At 39.9% G+C, this 21,816-nt stretch overlaps 1 protein-coding gene across 8 annotated transcripts in view; it reads right to left on the bottom strand.

Moving 5' to 3' along the window:
- ARID1B (AT-rich interaction domain 1B) overlaps positions 1-21,816 on the bottom strand; it is a 433,036-nt gene that overhangs the window by 166,458 nt on the left and 244,762 nt on the right. For 5 of the 8 annotated variants that reach the window (XM_030316661.2, XM_030316667.2, XM_030316662.2 and 2 more), the window contains exon 5: positions 14,334-14,375. The exons of the other annotated variants lie outside the window; for them this stretch is intronic. In XM_030316661.2, coding sequence (XP_030172521.2) covers positions 14,334-14,375 — 42 coding nt within the window. The remainder of the gene's footprint in view (positions 1-14,333; positions 14,376-21,816) is intronic. 8 annotated transcript variants of the gene reach the window in all.

Raw genomic sequence — 21,816 nt, 5'->3', positions numbered from 1 at the left:
TTATAACTCCTACTGTGCCTTCCAGGATGCTCTACAGAAGCACCCTTTTAGATCATATCTATCTGAGAGCATAAGGGAGCTACAACAGTCTACTCGGGCATTCCAAGAAGGACAGCGATTCAAAACAGCCACAAGGAAACTCCACTTTGTTTTGGGAGGAAAGTGCAAAAGAGGTGCCAATTATATTGGAGGGAAGTGCTCAGCTCCAACAAAACTTATTCGAGTAGCAGAGAGTAGCATCTGTCTACAGTTGACATCCATTCCAACAGGCATGCTTTGTTCTAGACAGATCCATTACCACTCAATAACCCGGTTGAAAACCGTTCCCTGATAAATTCTGCTATGCTGGAGGAGTCACACAGGCTCTGAGAAGCTGGACTGTCTGGAGATAATTCTACAATATATGAGGGTCACTTCCTTCATTTTACAAAAAATACAACTTCTGCTATTCAACCCGTATTTCCATTGCTTTATCTACAAGACAAAACAGCACAGTTGGGGACGACGCTTTCCTACATCATTATCCGGTAAAGTATGATGTGCTTGAAAGCCGACAATGTGTGCAAGGCCTCAACCTTCAGTTTGTAACAGTCTGTTTCTGCAAACTGCTCTTCTGACGACATATTCAAAATAATTATCTATTAAATGCACAAAACTAAAATAAAGCGAAACACAAAGGCCAAATCAAATAAATAACCGAGCAGATTACGACGGAGTACTTTTAAGTACTTTTGTGAAAAGCAGACATAAGATTATATATGGGTGTGACAAAAGGAAACCATATGAAAGGGAAAATACCACTCTTTCCTTACATTTTCCCCTAGAAATACCAATACCTAAATGCGTAGCATATGAAGACTGTACCACTGACTGCCTTAGATCCTGCCCCTCGAGAATTAGTTGTACACTCTCTCACTAATTATATTATTACATTCTCCTAGTGTTATAAATATTCATTTTTTCCTTGACTTCCTCTGCCTGCATTTACTGAAAGATACACAGGCACAAGAAATCTAGATACCTCTAAGCGAACAGTCAGAAGATACAAAGCATGAAATTCAGAATTGTTGCGTATTACATCTTAGCATAATCTAAAACACAGTATGAAGTTGAGAGGTTACAAATCACAAATACTGCCATCTCAAATAAAAACAATTCCTTTGCAATTCTTCTTTTGCTTAATAGGAGAATCTATTGTATACTCTCCTTCCGATTATTATTTACTGAACTCTAAACCACATTTTTTTGTTAATATTTAAATTGATAACGCAAGCTGCCTGGATCTGGTTTCGCTGTGCTCATTTCTATCTGCTGCTTTAGTCTAAGGCACATTTTCCTTTATTTCACTTTTCCACAAGCCATAAAAAAACTCATTTCTAATTCATCCGTTCGTTCAGCTTAACCTCTCTTCTCAGCAATTAAAGCACTCTGCGCATCCCTCATCTATCACACAGCCAGCTAAATAATGCATTGCGTCCCCCGCTCATCTTTTATCATCCCAAATGACAGGTATTAGCATATCTCCCCAGTCAATTACAGTGCAGCAGAATAATCACAGCATAATTGGGCGAAAGCCACTCTAATCACCAACCCTGCAAACTCGCAGAATAAAAACTGAGTGGCAGTTCAGACAGGCCTTGCTCTTGTCCATGACTCTAGCCAACAAGCCTGGCAGATCTCCATTTCCTTCCCTTTCAAACTTCTCCTTTGGGGAGGTCAGCTTCTCCATAGGTCCCACGTAAAAGGAAAGAATGTGTACATCCATGTACACAAGTGGGGACCGTTTCCATCTTGCACATGCATGTGCTTAATACTTGTGATTCTAGATGTTTGCACATACTGTTAAATAGCACATAATGGCAATTTCTGTCCATCAGTAAACAAAGTCATGTCAGGAATATGATGTCATTAGACGTTCCATTTGGGGCTCAAATGAAGATAAAACAAAATCTTAAATTTTTCATAGAGATTACTTATTTATTGTCAAAACTGAAGCCCTTCAAATGTCTCCATGGTGAAGGTATTTTCCATCTCTAAAAAAATCAGGATTCCCCAGCTTCTTTATAAATTAGTCATTTATCACAGGAAAGAATTTTTAATTGAACATCTATTGTTATCCTTATACTACAATAGCATATAATTTTCTAAAAATTATGATATTAACTATAATTTAACACATTAAGACGATTGAAAAAAAATAAGCTTACATATTTATAAGGGACCAGAAATTAAGTGAGACAAAAATAAGACTATAACGTGAGAAATTTAGAATTACAAATGTAAGAGACAATAAATACTTTTTTTTTAATTCCGAGAAATGTTGGGAAAATATTGAATATATTTTTAGGATACTTTTGTAAGTTTATTAATTTTCCTCTGATATTTAATGTGCAATATGCAATTTAGGCCTATATCCAATTCTCATTTTAAATAATATGTATTCATTCGCTTTCATTCTTCATCTCCTCCCCTCCTCGATGAGATACAAAAAAGTCATTCTGAAATGAAAATTTAATTTGGGAAGAGTGGAGGGAGGTTAAGAGGAATTTCTTATAAAAACGTACGTGGCTCCTTAGGAAGCAGCCAATTAAGGGCTTTAAAGTGCCATGCGTAGCTAGAAGAAAATGAAATTTTCTGCAGGATTTAATTTACTCTGTCTCAATCACAGGGTGCATGAGTCCTATGGCTCCCTCTACTCTTTTTTGCTTTCTCACATTCCTCACGTCTTTCCACAAGGCCACCTAAGACCAAAGGAAACCCACCCTTGAGGTGTGCTCTGGTCTGGAGAGAAGGTATTCCCCCCGCCCCCCGCCCCCTGCTTGACACATCAGCCAGAGGCCAGCGTCACCAGTGGAGCAGACTCACTGCGCAAAGTGGCCACTGAATACCGGCAGCAAGGCTTGGTGCCGGGGCGCGCACACACACACGGGGCACACAACCACTGCACGCTGCACGGGTGCTCTGGCTGTGCACGAATGGATACGTTACACGTGGCGAAACTCCCTGCTCGGTGATTCAGGAGTAACCACGACACAAGAATTGAGCAAAGTAGGAGAAGGAGCCGCTCTTGCTACGAAACAAACAAGATATACTTATTACTTTGAGTATCGAGAATTTATGAGACTTCCAGCCTCGACTCCGTCAGACAATCCGGTCCTTCAACACATATACAGGCACTAAAACAATTATCCAGTATCCAAAAGCCAACTGTCAAAAGACCAGAGTAAAAGCAGAATTGAGACACAACAAATAGTCTCCCAGACTTTTTCTTGCTTTCCAGTCGTGTTATTTTAAAATTATAATATGAAATGTTTTATTTGCATTATTACTTCAAGAGCTCTGCATGTATTTTTGTTGGCATATCTTTGCAAATGTACCCACAGGATACATTACTTCAGTTGTAAAATGGTAATTTTAGTGCTTATTGGGGAGTATCTGTTACACGTATTTATCAGTGATACATCTGGTATGCAAGTATTAATTCAACAGGTTTTTCCCCCCCTAAATCTGATTTTTGAAAATCATCTCCTAATATATTCTTTAATTCACATAAATGTTCTACTTGGCTTTGAGCATCTCCCAACATATTGGCTCTTTCAACACCAGTCACTTTGACATTCTCAACTGACTTGCAAAAATTGACATGCCTTGGGTAAAAGCCAGATTTAAGGCAGGAAGAGGGGAGGAGGAGGGTGTTCACCATCTGAAGAAACAAAACTGGCTTTAAAATTTGGCATCGGAGAGAACCTTAAAACACACGCAATCAAAAGCATCCCTCATTTCCCCTGGAATAATTTCTTTGTTTCTTCCCAACAAAATCATAAGCAGCTTGATGATTATCAATATCGTCACAGTAACTCGATGCTAAGGAATCTTATAGGCAAGCCCAGAAACGCGCCTCTAATTATTTGTGCACGTCCCAAATGAACAGGTGTTTGAGGGTGGGGATGAGGAGAATAAATGCATTTTTATTATTACTTGAAAATTAAGTTCTCAAAAAATAGTGCCAAAATAATGTCCCCAGAGAAAAATGGAGTCAATCAAACTCCAGAATATATAAGTAAATAAGCTTTCTTTCAAGCCTAACCCCTTCCTGCCTTAAGCAGGTCACTTTTGAAATCCACAGTACCCGGGGCCATGTTTAATTTCTAACATCTTTAAAAAAACAAAAACACACAAACAAACACCAAAGTAAGTCTGACAAAAGTAGGTACGAACTGTATTGCATTATGCTCCCCTTCGCTCATCTTCCTATATTCACCACCATCAGAGTGAACGTTTCTGCGCAAATGTACTTACTCGATCTGGCGACCCATGCCACGCAGTCAGGAGATCCATCTAACAAGTCTGCCCTCTGCCATCACCTGACAGAGTATCTGGTCTAGAAGAGATGGAAGTCCTACCACACTAAGAACACACTGGGTCATGATACAGTATTTTATTTTTTATCTGATGTCAAAGCATATTATGGAAACTTCACACATTATTGAGTTATGTGGCTTAGTGGGTACTTTGATGCCGATTAAACTCTACAAACATCTTGTGATCATCTAATACTTCAGACAGTGTGCACGTACACATTCCAATTGGGATAAACAGCTTTTAAAGAAAAATAGTGTTTTTATTGTTGAATATAGATCTAAAATGATATGGGAGAGCCTTAGTACACTGAATTGAACCATATGAAATCGCCAACATTAGACTCTTTTTGAGCTGTAAAAATGACATTCCTGTAACATTCAATCTCATATCCAGTTCCAGTACTGGAAGGACGAATCCCAGTATTGCTGTAATTCTGTATAAAGGGCACTTGCCTGCGAGGCAGAAACTTAGATTTCTGTTCTACTTTGCCACTAAACAGGCCCTAAAATATGTCACTTTACCTTCCTCGGCCTTGTTCCCTATGGACAAAAATTGAGATTAATATTTGGGGTTACTTTTCCTCTTTGCAGAAATGATGAACCAATAATTGACCCAGGAATCTAAGGTTCTAGAATTAGTCAAGGCGGCTCTGAAGATTAGAAGAGGAGATTAAAGGTGACAGGAAATAAAATTCCTATACTTTCTCTTAAAAACAACAACAAAAAAAAAACCCAAAAAAAAAAAAAAACCTTTGCCTAGTTTTATTTCCTGGAAGGATTTGTTTGTAGACAAAAAATACTGATGTTTTTCCCAAGACGATGGGAACAGCTTAGGCTGTAAACAGTAGAGGGGAGAAACAGAAGAATAACAAATGAGGACAGAGTTGAAGGTCTGACTTCGTGAATACAAGGAGACCTCGTATTGTTTTCAGGGCTGAAAACAACCTGATCAAGTAATCAATTTTCCAACCTGTTACTAAGACTTCACATAGAACATAGGTCTGCTCACTTCCAGTTAAGGAATCTTAATTACAAAAAAAGCAGGACAGAAATGCTATTCCGTACTTAATCCAAATTCAGAAATCAGGGAAGACCTCAACAACTCTCAAATAAGCCCTTACGGCCCTGAATTCCTGTAACCAGGAAGACCTGTGACTCTCTATTTGTTAATGGCATACGCTTTGGCCTTCAGTCTTTTCTCAATTTTATATTCATGCGTTCCTCTAGAGGCAGAGTTGAAAAAGAAGCTAAAACAGCCTTTACAAAGATAATTAAACATGACAAGCAAAACGACACCAAAATAGTAGAGGTGAATATAAATGGAACGTTTTCCCCCAAATCTTTCTTAAATAAGAATAAAGCAGATTTGTTTTTAAAATCAAACATGTAAGTGTATGAACCACCAGCAGATGGCAGAAGGAGAGGCTGGGAAATTCTCTAACAAAAGAAGGGAGCAAGCAACTCAACATGGATTCCCAAATCACGACTTGAGAACCGCTATGGGTTTTTTTTTCCTTCTCCAGTCTTTTCTCTCATGGAGACACAGGAAATTCTCTTGCTTCATCAACATATATTCTATCATTTTGATTCAGATTCAATGACTGACGCAGTAAAGAATAAACTTGGCCCTCTACTTCTCTAAATATTTCTAGTAGATTTTCAATAAATAAAAAAATTGAAGTTAAAAAAACAAATCCTTTATCTGCTGAAAAGTAATATGTGTTAAGAAGATTATAAACCTCAAAAAGTAAATCTCTGCTGGTTTCATCTCAATGACACTGTTCACCTTCAATAGATTTTTACCTGAGTTACAGTCACACCCACAGAAGCTAGTTAGCCAAGTAAATTCACTAGAAAACATATACCCTGGTATGGAGATGCAAACGACTAAGAAACACCTGAGTCACTGTAGCTTTACAAGGAAAAACTAGATGTGTTTTTAAACAGAAGATTAATGCAGCTTTCATGTGGTGACATTAGTAAAAGGAAGGACATTTTAACAGATGACAATCTCTTATTATGTGAAGCTAAACATTCTATATCTAGAATACTATATTAATAGCCCCCAGACATAACCCCGAGCATATCAATGAATGGCCCATTGCAAGAGTCACCAAAAGAATGCCTTATTTCATAATCCTGTTTAAAAGATTTCTATGTGAAAAATCCAACGGGACATACCAACACTATTATTATTATTATCATCATCATTATCATTATTTTAACTGAACAGAACATCCCCTCTATGTTACTTTACTAAGACATCAAATTCCTTCTGTTTTCTACTTACGTGCTCTAATCCTTGGGGGTTTATCAATTAAAAAATGGTTATTCTTATTGTAAAATGTGTTCCGTTAAAATGTCTTGTTCATATGAATACTTGGAAGTTTTGTTGGCTCCAGCCAATGAACTTTCTTCAAAGATGGAAATATTCTACATATGCACTGTGCCAATATGGTAGCCATTAACAAAACACACAGCTATTGCAATGTGGCCAGTGCAACTAAAGAAATGCATTTTTAATTTAATTTTAATTAATCTAAATTTAAATAACTACACATGGCTAGTAACTACCAAACCAGACAGCGTAGTTCCAGATGAGCAAATAAGTAATGAGACCTGATCAAGCTGCAGACCTGTGAGATGAACCAGTCAGAAAAGAAAGCAAACTCAGGTGAACATCCTCCCACTTTTCTCCAAGGTCATGTCTTTGGTTATTTACCCAAAGGAGCACATTCTGAGATAGGCTACCAGTGGTTTATTCTAATTCTTCCTTAGCCATTATAACAAATAATTATGACAAATTGCATTATTTAACATTTTACTTTTATATGAAGAAGGAAAGGAGGGAAATATAGATGATTTTCATCATGGTGAGATGTCAAAATACAGGAATAAGTCCAAAAGTGACTGAAGTCACTCCCCGATATGCTCCCCCAGCTATACAATCTTCCATAATTAAAAGTACCTTAGTTTTAAAAACACAAATAAGTTTCACATTTATTTCATTTGAAATTATTTTTGGAGATGACGAATCCCTTTGTTATTTGTAAGTTTTATAAGTCACACTGGAATTCTACTCCAGTTTTTGGAATACAACAAATACACTCAATTAAAGCAATGGTACTACAGGGTAGCATACAATTATATCCAAAAGGAGAATAAACTTGCTTCTTTTCTAGAATTTCTTCCCAGCATAAGATGGTTCCCAAAATTGTGTCAAGAATGTAAGGTCCATGGAAGCAGGGGTTTATTGTTATTATGGCAGTCCCCGCACATAACACGTATAAGCCACAGGTATTTGTTTGAATGGAATCAGTGAACCTAACCACAAAACTTGGATTAACACATATATTTAAGTTAATAGTGAGATACATTGGAACCCACTGGTTTTCAGTGTCAACCAGAACCACTCAACAGCTTCAACGAACACTGGCAATGAATGAAATCTGCTTTCAGTTGGGCTCTACAATATGAAATGACAAGCTAATACGTTAACCCAGATAATGGGAGAATCAGAGAGAAAACCTCAGAACAGAAAAAAGGCAGTAGTAATATTAATTTAACATCACAGGTTTTCTGCTCTTAACCATCAATAGAGCTCTAAATAATCAGCAACACCTATGTACCGTGAGCCAAGTGCAAGTCAATATGGATATAAGAAGATGAGCAAAATGAAGTCTCTAAGCTTGCAATCTTGCTGGAAAAAAAATGCCACATAATGGATCTGGGCCAGGCCATACCATGCTGTTTCCCACATACAGATCAAAACCGAGTTGGCAAAAGAGAAATTCCAAATACAGTTGCCCCTGGAATAACACGGGGGTTAGAACTACACACTCAAAAATCTGTGTATAACTTCTGACTCCCCAAAAACTTAACTACTAAAGAGGCTACTGTTGACCGGAAGCCTTACCAAAAACACACTGTCGATTAACACGTATTTTGTAGGTGTATTATATATTGTATTCTTACAATGAAGTAAGCTAGGGAAAAGAATATCCTATTAAGAAAACCATAGCATTTCCATAAATACATTTACAGCACTGTATTTGTGGAAAAGAATCGCGTGTTAAGTGGACCCACACAATTCAAGCCCGTGTTGTTCAAGGGCAAACTACAAAGGCAGTGAGCGCTGTGTAAGCTCCAAGCCTGAGAGCTCAGAAGGCTGCAATACTGAGGGAAGACATCACAGAGGAGGAAGGGTGTGAACTGAGACTGGAAGGTAGGAGAAATTTGAAATGCAACATGAGGACGGGATTTCATTTGAAGGGAAGGCAAGGTGTAAGGTTAGGTTCAAAGGGAAGGAAGTTAAGAGCTCAATACAGTTATGAGGCTCTGTTATTGGGGGTTAGTAGACCAGTTTGAACTTTGATGTCTTTTTTCTCTAAGCTGTTTAATCAATCAACAGATGGATAAAAAGTAATATACCAGAGCAAACAAACAAATTTAGTATTTATTTTTAAATCTGATTTGTAGGTATTTTAAGCTTGTAGACTTTTCTCTAGAGTGGTAATACATTTTAGGTGCCTAAAACAAATACTAAAAAAATATTGCCAAACTAGGATTAAAAGGTGAGGAATACTAAGTATGAAGAGGAAATACTAAAAATTTTTATTTAAGTATTAGGAAAAATTACGAGATTACTGAAGTCCTTCATTCTACTCTCTCTCACCTTCACCAGTACTGAGCTAGGACCCTGGGAACAAGAGGTCCTTTGGCCGTTGACTCCCCGTCTCTAACATGGAGGAAGGCTAGACCAGAGGATCTGGAGGATCTCCAGCAGGGATAAAATATTGGGACTCTAGCACAATAGAGCTCCAGGAAAAGATAGAGGGAAAATGCAGAAAGGAGGAGACGAAATGAAGAACGGGTCCTGTAATAGGCTTTTGGAGAAAAGGCCTTCCTGAGTTGTCTACACCTCTCTTAGGGTTTGGTTTAAAAGGTGGGGGCGGAGGGAACAGGTCGGCGTGCTTCTCCCCAGAACAGTGGCAGCTTGAAGGGTACCCAGAGTGGAGGGCTCTGCCACTGGTGCGCTCCTCTGATGACCTACAGTCTACATTTTTCTCCTTCCCGTTCTGTTACAGAACACATGTGCTCCCCCTGGATTTTCCTTACCATTCGTTTTAAAATGACCTCCCCCATACCTGTTTTTTTGGTCAGAGTTTCTATCGAAAACTAGGAAAAAAAGGGCACTAAAGGCAGGCTTTGTTTTTTTTCCAAAGAACATGCCAGCCAACGGGGTGTATCCACGGATCTTTGGATTTGTGGCACTCTAATGCCTCTTTAGAACTGTAAACCACATGAACTGATAATGTATACTATGCACTTCTGTCCACCCACCTTTCGGAAGTAAAAGTTAAACAAAGCTAAACATGATTTTGGTAACCAAATGCTATTACAGCCAAACAAGTAAGCCCTGAGAATTGACCCCAGGAAAAGTTGTACCGAACAAGGGAGGTATTTTTAAATCTTTGTCTTGGCTTTCTGCATATCCATTCACTCCACGGGATGTTTAGGCAGCAGCCCTGGAGCAGGATGGAGAGGTGGTCACTACACATTCCAAGGAGGAGAACCAAGGACAGAAGTCTGGCGGAGTGCGACGCGTGCGGCTGTGGAGGAGGAGAAAGAAGGGAAACCGCAGCCCCGCTCACAGGAGGAGGGTCAGCAGAGCGCCTCTGGGGAAACCACAGGAAGAGGGCCAAAGAAGGAAGAAGAGGCCAACTGAGGCAGCTGCCACAAAGAGGCAAATAAAGCGAGAGGACCGATGGGGACCTTAGCAAGAGGGGCAGTGTGGGGACAGAGGTGGGACAGATGAGAGGAGAGGGGCAGCGAGGAGGCAGGTAGGGGAGCAGAGACCTCACTGGTTCTTAGGACATTCAAGGAAGAGGACAGGCCTTGGGGCTGATCTCCCAGCTTCCAATCCCACTTCTGGTATTCATTATCCGTGTCAATTTCTATTTCCTCCCCCAATACTGAGAATAACAACAGTCCCTGACCCACAGGGAGTGGATTAAATAACAATCTTGCTTCTTTAGGATTCTTGACTTAGCTGTCCACAACAAACGAGAAGGCGAGAGATATTCATGACTGTGAAATTTTAAAGTCATTTATTTAGATTTTGAGAAGATCTCTTAAGAAATTCATGGAAAAGTTATGATTATCTAGTCTTCCTTTTTAATCTTTTTAATGACCCAGGAATATTTTACTCACTCCCCTTTTTTACTTCTCTACCATAAATTTCTCTGTAGAACTCATCAGCAGCAAATTTTTAGCCTTTTCTATGTTTAATAGTATAATTTTATATATATTTCCTTAGCTGATTTATCATCTCATTATTACTAACAGCTTTACTTAGTCCACTGACGACACAGAAGGCACGCTTATCTTGTAAAAAAGAACTAACCCGTGTTGGCTTGTGCCTGCAACTCCTGATTTATTATTCTACAGAATTATACATTTCTTAATATGTTCAAGTCTTGATCAGAACCAAAGTCAAGATCAGTGGTCTACAGTTTGTAGAACTTTCCTTTCCTAATATATTCTCTCATTTTTTTATTTTGAGGCACCTCTTCTATTCACTGCAATTGTTTTTATAAGTGCACAGGATTTTAAATTAATTAAACATAGAAACAAACTCCAGAAAATCAAAGTTGCCTTAATTCAGAGGAAAAAATTAGAACCACTGGAAAACAGCTGAAGTGTATACTGAGATATAGTTATTAGCATTTCAAATTCTAAGTTACTTTTGACTGAGATAAGCCTAATAAAACGACGAATCAGGATTTGAGAAATTAAGATTTGAGAAGTGTAAGGAAGAGCACAGCTCTCTCTCCTTAGATTAGCTTGGAAAAAATTAATCTCAAAACAGCACCAACAGTCATGATAGTTTGAAACGAATGCAAAGTTGGTTTTCCTGGGCTGCAGGAACAATCACACCCAAAAATAGGCTGCTTGTACTGCTGGGTCCCAGCGTGTTTAAGTTATTTTCCAGTGAGACTGACAAATGCAGGCTTCAATCGTTAAGTAAATATGAAGCTTGCAGGTTTCAGCTGGACTTAGAAGAAGGAGAAGCATCCAAGGAGTGATCAAGTAGATAGTGGCGAGACAAAAACAAAAAACAGGGTGCCTGGGTGGCTCGGTTAAGCGCCCAACTCCAGCTCAGGTCATGATCTCGCAGTTCGTGGGTTCAAGCCCTGCACGAGGCTCTCTCTGTTGTCAGGGTGTCAGGGTGGAGCCTGCTTCGTATCCTCTGTCCCTCTCTCTCTCTGCCCCTGCTACGCTGGTTCTCTCTCTCTCTCTCTCAAAAATAAACAAACTTAAAAAAAAAAAAAAAAAGAGGTGAAGAAAGAGCAAAGGTTCTTATTAAAGAGCAGCACCAAAAGGATCAGAGACCTCCATGGGGGTAGACACACATTATGGCATCCTACTCATTTGCCAAGATGATGCCAACAATGTACTAGCAGGGAGTCAGATATCGGAGTTATTTTTCCCAGTGCATAAAAACAGGAAAAAAAGGCCAATTGTGAATAAGTGTTCAGAAACTTGACCAATACTGAACACCGAGACATTTTAAGAAACAAGATAAAAATGTATTTGCTGACTGGCAGATAATGAAGTGGTAAAAAAAAAAAAAATCAATTTCTCATATTTTAGTTAGATGGATAAACACTTTTTGGTACAGACATGCAAAAGTGAAAAGCTTCGAATTCTTTGAAAAATCACTGAATTACCGGGGAACAATTTCCAACTATGGTTTCTACAAATTGAATTAAGACTACAAAAGCAAGCTGCTAGTTTCGCCGGAAAACAAACGCAAAGCCTTACACAGCAGGGCAGACCGGGTGAGCTGCTGGTGTAAAACCGTCCCACAGTACCGCCGCCTACACAGTGAGGATGAAGGGTTATGGAGATGAGTTCACAAGAACTGACCCTACAGGTTTATTAAACATGCAATGAATATTCTGCCGTGCATGCTGGGCATTAAAGAAAAAATGAAAAATTCAAACGATGACGGTATGTTACATACTGCAAATAGCACTGAATTGGCTCTCTTGATAATTAAATTTTTCTTTAGTAATTTTTGGCAGATACAGAGCTAGAAAAAACACGTTGAGGTAAACTTGAGTCAGTTTACCGAATATTTAAATATTTATAAAGTCTTAACTTATCTTTTCACTTTTAATTTGTATTCATTTATGACATAAACCTCGCTCAGCTTATAACCTCAGAACGGCCGTGATTTTGGCAGTGTTACAACGTCATCCGCCAACAACTGCAGCCCGACTATTAAACTGTACTAATAAAATGCCAAGCATCCAGAATGTTAAATAGAGAAAAATTTGGAAAAAATACAAGTAACTAATTTTTAGTTTTAAGCCAAAGATGTAGCACATACAGGAGTCAGGTAAGAGTAGTTACCCGTTCTCTTTGCTCTAAAGTTTCCACCAACTATTCTCCTAAACTTCCAACTTCCAAAGTAATTGATGGTGTACTTCTGTATCTCTATGTGAAAATGAAGTCAGACTCCCCTAATAATGCCTCTTGCCGATTTATTTATATGGTTTAAGAATTACTAACAAATTAAAAAAAAAAAAAAAAAAGAGGGGCTCCTGGGTAGCTCCGTCGGTTAAGCGTCCACCTCCGGCTCAGGTTGTGATCTCGCAGTCTGTGAGTTCGAGCCCCGCGTCGGGCTCTGTGCTGACAGCTCAGAGCCTGGAGCCTGTTTCGGATTCTGTGTCTCCCTCTCTCTCTGACCCTCCCCCGCTCATGCTCTGTCTCTGTCTCAAAAAAATAAATGAACGTTAAAAAACAAATTAAAAAAAAAAAAAAGGAATTCCTAGCAAATACACGTCCAAAAGGCAAGTCAACCTGAGAAAACACTACAGGCCTGGAAGACTGTAATTCTTCCGCCCCTCCTGTGTCTGCCCTCTCACTGTTACACACCACCTCTTTCTTTACCTTATTCTCAGCTCCTCTGCCTTCCTCACCCTGCATATCCCAAGGATCACCAGTCCCCGAGACTGAAGGATTAGTTTTACTCTTTCACTAGGCTAGCTCAGTCCACACGGTCTTTCACCTGGTCCACTCAACTGTCCTTCACTGGTCTCTGGCAAGACCATCCTCCACAAAGTGGCCAAATTCATCTAAACTGCAAATCTAACCACTCCTTGGCTTGAAATCTTTTAACAGCTTTGCCTTTTCTATAGGATAAAATTCAAATCTTTAACCTCTTCAACCTCTGGTCTTGCTACCCAGGCAGAATTTAACTACTTTCAGTTCCCTCTGGTTTTTTTCATGGTTGTCCTGACCTGAAAATAGTTCTCGTTTCTCTTGTCCTCCTCCTTTGCCTATAAATATAATCCACTCTCAAGGGCTCAGACTCCTAGAATGCCTTCCCACTCGGCCTCGCCCACTCCCGCAACAACCCCCACCCCCCAACACTTCTAGCAGGGAGACAAGGACACCGCAGGACAACGGATCTGTTTGCAGGCCTAAGCCTACCAACTGACTGTGAGCCACTTAAGGGCAGGAACGGGGATTTAATTGCGACTGGAACACAGGGGTTCAGTAAGTATTTGAAGCGGGGAAAATGAATAAATGGATTAATGAAAGTAGAGTGGTAAACCAAAACAGTACTCAGAGAACCTTCGGTTGTGGTGGTTGCACTCCCAACCTGGGGGCCGTTCAGTAAATCCTGTTCCATGGCGAATTCAAACTTCAAAGTCAACTGCTACTAATGGAAACGCGTGGTTTCCTGTACTATTTCTTATACTCTAGACCACAAAGAAAGAAGGTAAAGAAAATACTACCACAGTCTAATCGTAATCACAAGTGAGGGCAACTCTTAAACTGTGGGAGAGTTTAGAAACTCCGCATTTGATAATAAAAGCAAGTCCTATCCGTTCAGCCTTCCTATGCACTTAGGGGAGCTGACGGGACCTATACAGTGAGCTACGTCAGACTACACACCTTGAGTCCAAAGGCGGTATCCTCCGAGGTCAAGACTTCAACCTGAAATCATAAGGAAAACATAATTTAGGCACTCTGAAAAACGTTCTTTGAGTCTAGCCAGACACCAGAGCACGGGCGTGGCCTGGAACCAAGAGTTTGGAGAAAACTGGGGTTCAATGTACGCCCGGAGTCAAGAAAGACGGATCTGGGATTCTCTTCAAGAGTTGGATGGGTCGAAATCCAGGTCACTGCCCTGGGCTCCAGTTTTGTAACAGGGTGAGCTCCTATTAATCTGTTTGCCATCGTGTTGATGTGGTGGTAGGAGTTTCTCAAAATGATCTGGGGAAGTTAGGAGAATCACCTTTCCCAGTTCAATCACAAGATGTTGCATATACTTTTTGATCTCTTATGGACAGTGAGGGGAAAGTTATGCTTCGTAGTGCAACCTCATCATGCTTGTGAAGCTGCTAGTGATTTCTCGCTCTGCTCACAGCGGAGTGGGCAGTCCTGAGTCTGTGGAATGCTGCAGAGCAAGGCTGCCGAGAGCAATACTCGGGAAAAGGCAGGCCGGGTCTAAGCAACAAGTTGTGAAATGATGGCAAAACTTCAAAATTGCCTGTCAGTCTTGTGCATGAGAAGACAGAGCTCATTAACATGAATTTAAAAAGCCGCATGGAACAAGACATGTATTGATAATTACTGTTTTTTAAACATAATTATTCAGTCTGGTGTGTAAAGCTTTTAACTTTGACTACTACAAAGTACCAATATATGATGGAAAAGAGCAAGGAAGGAAGGCGATACAAATGTTTTTACGTGTCTTCAGGAGACAGTGGGGGGGGGGGGGAGCGGTGGCACCAGACTGGCAGGTTGGCTGTGTGTTCTAAACCCTTTAAAATCAGGCCTTTGTGGTAGGTGTTGAAGTGGAAGGCACACAGGCCTATCCAACGGCTCTTGTATCAAACAAAATTGGATTCGTCCCTCGAGGGCAAGGAAAGAGAGAGAGGAAGACCACTTTGAGAAGATTGTCATCCATTAGGGGGGTCGAAAAAGAAATGAGGAACAAATTGTATTCTCCAACTGCTTCGCTGAAAGTGAGGCTCTCCCACCACCTGGCACCTGACAGAGACGGGGGGGGGGGGGGGAACAAAGCAAGAGAAACACACGGTGACGAAGTGAGAAGGTGACCAGACTCGTTTCGATGAAAACCATATGTTGCCGATACCAAATGTGAAATGTTGGATCAACTATAGTACAAAATCATTATAAGACTCACTGACAGCATGTCTGTTTACACTCTGATTTCCAAAGCTGATTGTTAGATTTAGAAGCAAGATCTTATTATAGACTTTGTTTAATGGGGGCATTAATTTGGCATGGGGGGCAGGGGGGAGCAACGGCTATTGGCAATTTACTGGCAATTTACGTATGTTTGAATTTCCTAAGTCCTGTCTTTCACAACAGGAGATGACTAACCTCAAATATTTTTACATTAAAACTTCTAATCAACAGTGAAGACTTTTGTTAAAGGCAAAGGACAAATAACGCATTTGCTGAATCTTAACTACTGTAAAGGCTATTATATGACATTTGCTCTTAAATTATATACATAGATCATAGCTGCATACATTAATGTTAGGTATATTCACCCTCGATGTGATATTTTAATATACATACAATTACTTTCAAAATGTATTAGAAGTTTAAATCTACAAAAAAAAAAAAATCCCCAAGTGAGTTCTGCATTTGCTTAACATATTATAAAAAGCCAAAGTAGCAAGAAAATTCAATAGCAAATAGAAATCTATTTAAAGCTATGGCTTCAATGTATTTGACAACTTGAGATATCAGCAAAGCAAAGCTTTCAAGTGGAATTTAGGAACAGTCCGTGTGGCTCTGTTGGTAGACAGAGACACAGACAGAACTTGGAGTATGGAGCCAGGAGGTGGATCTCAAAAGGTCAGCCCCCTCCTCCACCCCAGATTCTGTCTCCAGGAGGGCTGAAGAGGTTCGCAATTCCTAAGTATTGACCAATTTAATTAAACCGACTCAAAAAGTGTATTTTGTTTTATTCAAAAGCACTGTGGTTTAAATACGTATGCACTCCAGCTCTCCTGAGCTGTACTTTAGATTTTCCTTTATATTTTGTTTCTGTTTCTGAGAGGCTTTATATTTCAATACCAACACAAAAACAGCTGATTTAAAAGCCATGAAATTAACTTCCATTTAATAAAAGAGAAAGATCAATGTCATACAAAGGTTTTCCTGTTGGATCTAAGAGCATTTTTACCTAAGTTGGAAGGAATCCCCCTCTAGTGGGAGTAAGGGAGTATTTCAACCTTTACAAACAATTTTCAGGTAGTAGTCATTCAACTTCACTTTCAGCAGAGATCTGCTGAGTTTTATCCTTTCGTCAGTTTAAATCTTTTCAAAACAGAAAATAAGTATTTTATATTTCACAAGCCTCAAACACCTATAATTCCTATACATATACTAGAAGTAGATTTGTGTTTATCTGATGGGATTTTAATTACTAACCAACCTTTATCACCAAATTTAATGTGGCTATAAAGTAGTCACAATTTGAGGTTAAAACAGGAATGTACAACTAGAAAAAATTAGTACATCTCAGTGGAAAGACTTAATCATGTACTGGGAAGAGAGAGTGCTGACAGTTTACATCCACCTGACTCTTTAACAAAGACTTTCTGGATATTTGCTGCATGCAAGGCATGGTGCTTAGTGCTACTGTAAAAGAGAAAAAGGGACGAATTTTACTCTGGTCCTAATGCCTGAATGAAACGTATTGAAACATTCATTTAAAAACTAAATTCATATACAGAAAGGACCAAATGGAATTATCCGTGGTGTCACTTCTCTTTTTAAACTTCAGTCTGGGCCGGGCGAGGGGAATTTAAACTGGCAGTATTATAAAAACCGCCCAGAAGAAAGGTCACAGGTTTTGCCCACTGTAAAATTAGGACATATTCCCCCAATGTTCTCCTTCTCTGCACAGACGCTGTAACAAGTGCAAAGACAGAGGACCCTGCTGAGAAGCACAGCTGGCATCCCAGGGCACAGAACTTGTCAGGGGGTCCGGAGCTCCCAGGTGTGACAGGCTGGGAGCAAGCTAGCAGAGCAGAGGCTTCCTAAGTCCCAGACAAGGCCCTTTCCAGTAAATCATGCTATTTGCAATGATGCTACAATCAACTCTTTTTAACACCAGTGGCTAAAACGGTTCCGTCCGTAGGGAACTTTGAAAATCACCAGGAAACCGGCAGCAGGGCGATGCCTCTGCAGCACTCTGCACAAAAAAACCTTCCAGTGGCTTCTCTCTCCCGAGTAGCCTACTGAACCCTACCTCCACCAAAATTAAATTTTTTTTTAACGTTTATTTATTTTTGAGACAGAGAGAGACACAGCATGAGTGGGGGAGGGTCAGAGAGACAGGGAGACACAGAATCTGAAACAGGCTCCAGGCTCTGAGCCATCAGTACAGAGCCTGACGCGGGGCTCGAACTCACAGACTGCGAGATCATGACCTGAGCCAAAGCCGGACTCTCAACCGACTGAGCCACCCAGGCGCCCCCTACCTCCACCAAAATTAAAACAAACCACTTGAGTTTCCAGTCATTCAATAAAGAAAATCAGGAAAACATGAATTTATGAATTCGGAAGTGAAACAGGTTGCACTTTTCTTTCTTGAACCACTTCTGAAGTCCCTTCTACTTTCACCTCTAAAGCAGAGAATACAAAAATCCAGCAGTGTTTCCATTAAAATAAAACTATGCAAAACGTATGTCCCGTTTTAATAAAAACTTTTTTCCCTAAAGTCAGGATCACGCTGTCACAAAAAGAAGAGACAGTGATGCTTTGTTAATTGTATATAAAGAATCTTATTCATAATCAAAAGGATGCAAATCCAAACTCCTAACGTTATTCCATTTTTATCACTAAAGATTACCAAGATTAAAAAGGTTGGTTAATTACAATACTGACAAAGGTGTGGGAAATCACATCATAGCCTTGCACTGATTATGAGAACATATGTTGGAATAAAGTGCATTTTAACAGTATCCATCAAAATGTGTATGCATGTGATTAAGTGTTAAACCAATAATTCTGATACTCAAGTGCAAAAATATTTACCAAATGGTTTATCTGAGTTGTTTGCAACAGTAAAAAGCTGAAATTATCACACTGCCAAGCAATGGAATGCTATACTGCTATTAAAAAGGAGGTACATCTATGTGTGCAGGTAAGATCTCTATGATATTACACATTAAGTGAAAAGAACCAGAACCGTGTGCACAGTATGCTAACATCTGTATTTTTTTTTTAAGTGGGGTGGGTTATACACTTGATTCACTTAGACCCCTTCTGGATATGTAAGAAACACATCAGTGACTACCTCAAGAGAGAGACCTCATTTTTCGCTGTAGTTTGTCTTACAATGTTAAGAATTCTTTTTGCCACGTGCATGTGTTCCTTGTTTAATTAAAAGTAGTTAATAGAATAAGCCCATAACATAAAAACTGTCCAATGTCCATAATAATCACAGAAATGTAAGTAAATGTCATAATCTATTTGCTAGAGAACCTATCTTTATGGTCTCATGTGTGATCAAATGTTATAAAGTATGTGTACTATGCCATTATTTGAAAAAAATGAGAAATTAGGGGAAAATGTACAAAAATATGGGATGGTGGTTAAATGAAGTGTGGTATTTCATACGACAGACCGTTACATACTCATAAAAAACTCACTTTTCATGAAGTATTTTATAACATAAGAGAACACTTACAACACGTTAAATTTTAAAAGTAGGATTAAAAACAGAAATTTGACATTATAAATATCCAAGTCTATCCATTTGTTTTCTTCATGCTTTCTAGAATGTGTGCCCGTGCTGGAAAAGGTCTTCCCCACCCCAGGATTTTTTACATATTCATTCATGTTTTCTTTTAATATGTTTGACTTTCATTTTTTACATTTAAATATTTGATCCATCTATAATTTATTTTGAAATAACAAGGGGAAGAGGTGACTCAGTTTTAATTTTCCATTTGAATAACTATGGTGCAGAATAATCCATTATGTTCTCTAGTGATCAGAGATACCATATCTTTACCATAATTAAACACTAAAATGATATAAATTTTGCCTCTGGTTCCAGGTAGGGATGGGAAGAGCAAAATTACCTGTGAGGTATTCAACCTAAAGGGAGATGGGAGTTGAGGGGAGGAGAATGGTAATAATCAACAAGAACGTGATCGAATTTGCAGTCACAGTATCTGTCCACAAGTAATTCATTAAGAATTCAGATGCTCTTGAAAAAAATAATGTTTGCCTAGAATGGTGTGCCTGCTTCGGTTGGGCCAGAAAGAGCAATATACCATTAAGGAGAAGCAGACATTAACAAATAAACTGCCCTCCAAAACCATGTCCCCAGACTGATGACCATCGCAAGTACGGGACAAGCCCCTCCCTCCGCCCCGCCTCTGTCCGTCACATTCACAGATACATAGCAGCTAACACTGGGTTGCAAAGTTTTTATTTTGGCAAGCAAAGAAGGTGTTTTTGTCTTTTTCTTTCTTTATTATTATTGCTTGTTATTCCTACTTTTACTTTCACTATTATCTTACCTTTTTGTAATCCATTGAAAAAAATGAACACTTAAAAAAAACCACGCAAAACCTTGCCAGCCTTCTCCTCTTATTAATTCTCCTCATTCTCCTTATTAGCATGTGCAGGCCACATGACAGCTCAAGGACACGGCTTGCTGAAACCGCTCAGTGTTTGGTTAGCTGGTAAGAGAACGCACAATGACGCCTTCTACTGCTCAGTGCTGCTGAGTAGAAGCACCATTCTCCGAATGTATTCAAAATTAACTAAAAACCTATCTCTGGTTAGGGAACCAGTAAATATTAATAGCGATGCTAAATTTCATCTGGGCAGCCAAAGAGCATTTCTGTTATACCCAATATAGCGTAATACAATCTCAAGACAAACAATGGATTGGATATAATTATGCTTTTGACTACAAGTGCTATGCTCACATTATCTTCTCTACTGGGGTGTTAGCTATGTCTTCGTATCCTAGGCTATTAAATTTAAACCAAAGTTGTCACCATTATGGTCACACTCCTCTTTCTAATTAGGTTCTCTGAGTGAGGATACCTTCACTTAAGATTTGCAAAGCAATCACAAACTCATGAATGGCTCAGAGAGAAAAAGACCTTGAGTGTGGAACAGAGTGTGTACAAATAGCCACCACTATGCAATGTGACGTTACAGGCCCTTCCACCGAAAGGTGGGATCGATTTCTCCACTCCTTTAAGCGGGGCTGGGCATGTGATTTGCTTGGATCGACAGAACGTGGCTACAGAATCATACTGTACCACTTCCAAGTCTAAGACTCAAAAGGCAAAGCATACTTATAATCACTCTCTTGAAAGTCAACCAGCTACCATGAGAACAAGCTCAGACTAGTTTGTTGGAGGACACAATGGTTCTGTTACCACATCACCCTAGCCAAGAGCCAGTCATCTCCAAGGAGCAGAGCCACTTACCTGATCAGGAGCTGACTTAAGAAGGGAGAGCGAGCTCAGCAGAAACCAGGACAATTCAGGCTCAGACCAATTTGTCAAACTGTAGGATAGTGAGCTAAATAAATGGGGGCCTTTCCAAGCACTGAGTTAGGGGTTGGTCTGTTGCACAGGAAAAGCTACCTAGCGCACTGTAGGACTCTACACCACGGAGCTCTAGGTGTCCTACATCTGCTGGCAGAGTTCCCGGCAAGAACGCTATGACAGTAAAGGCAATTCTGAGAGCTGTTACGTATCTATGTAGCTACGTCCGCCTCCGTCTCCACTCCCAATTTGAAACTGTCCAAGACCATAAAATTTGCTCTGAATTCTTTCCTGTGGTCCACGAGCAGCTGAGCAGTAGGGCTCCGGCTTTGTCTCACTGAGCTCCAATCCCACCTCTGTCCCTCCAGGCACAATGTTTCAGCGACACCAGCTGCCTTTCTGTTCCTAAGAATGACCGTTTCTTACATCAGGGCCTCTGTACTTGCTGCTCCCTCCTCCTGGAACACTCCGTATCAGATCTTCCCATCTCTGGTCCCAGGCATAACACTCCCACTTTGGTTCAAAGGTCACATCCTTAGATAGCCTCTCTTCCTCTCCTGCGTTACCACCTGCAATTTGATTGCCCATCCCTTTACTAATGTAAACGTCACAAAAGCAGGACGTCCTGTCTCATTCACCGCTGTATGTTTCCTACCTAGAGAGTGCCTGGCACAGAGTAGAAGCTCAAGAAGTACTGCTGTTTCTTTTCCCCAGTAAATAAACATGAATGGTTTGAAAACTAGAACGCCACAAGGGGGCGCCTGGGTGGCTCTATCTGGTCAGTGTCTGACTCTTGATTTCAGCTCAGGTCATGATCTCACAGCTTCACGAGTTCGAGCCCCCGTGTCTGGCTCTGCACCGATAGTGTG

The sequence above is a fragment of the Lynx canadensis genome, chromosome B2 (genome assembly GCF_007474595.2).
Source record: "Lynx canadensis isolate LIC74 chromosome B2, mLynCan4.pri.v2, whole genome shotgun sequence".
NCBI classification, from domain to species: domain Eukaryota; kingdom Metazoa; phylum Chordata; class Mammalia; order Carnivora; family Felidae; genus Lynx; species Lynx canadensis.
Note: the sequence above shows the minus strand (reverse complement) of the source record. Positions and strands in the feature narration are given on the sequence as shown.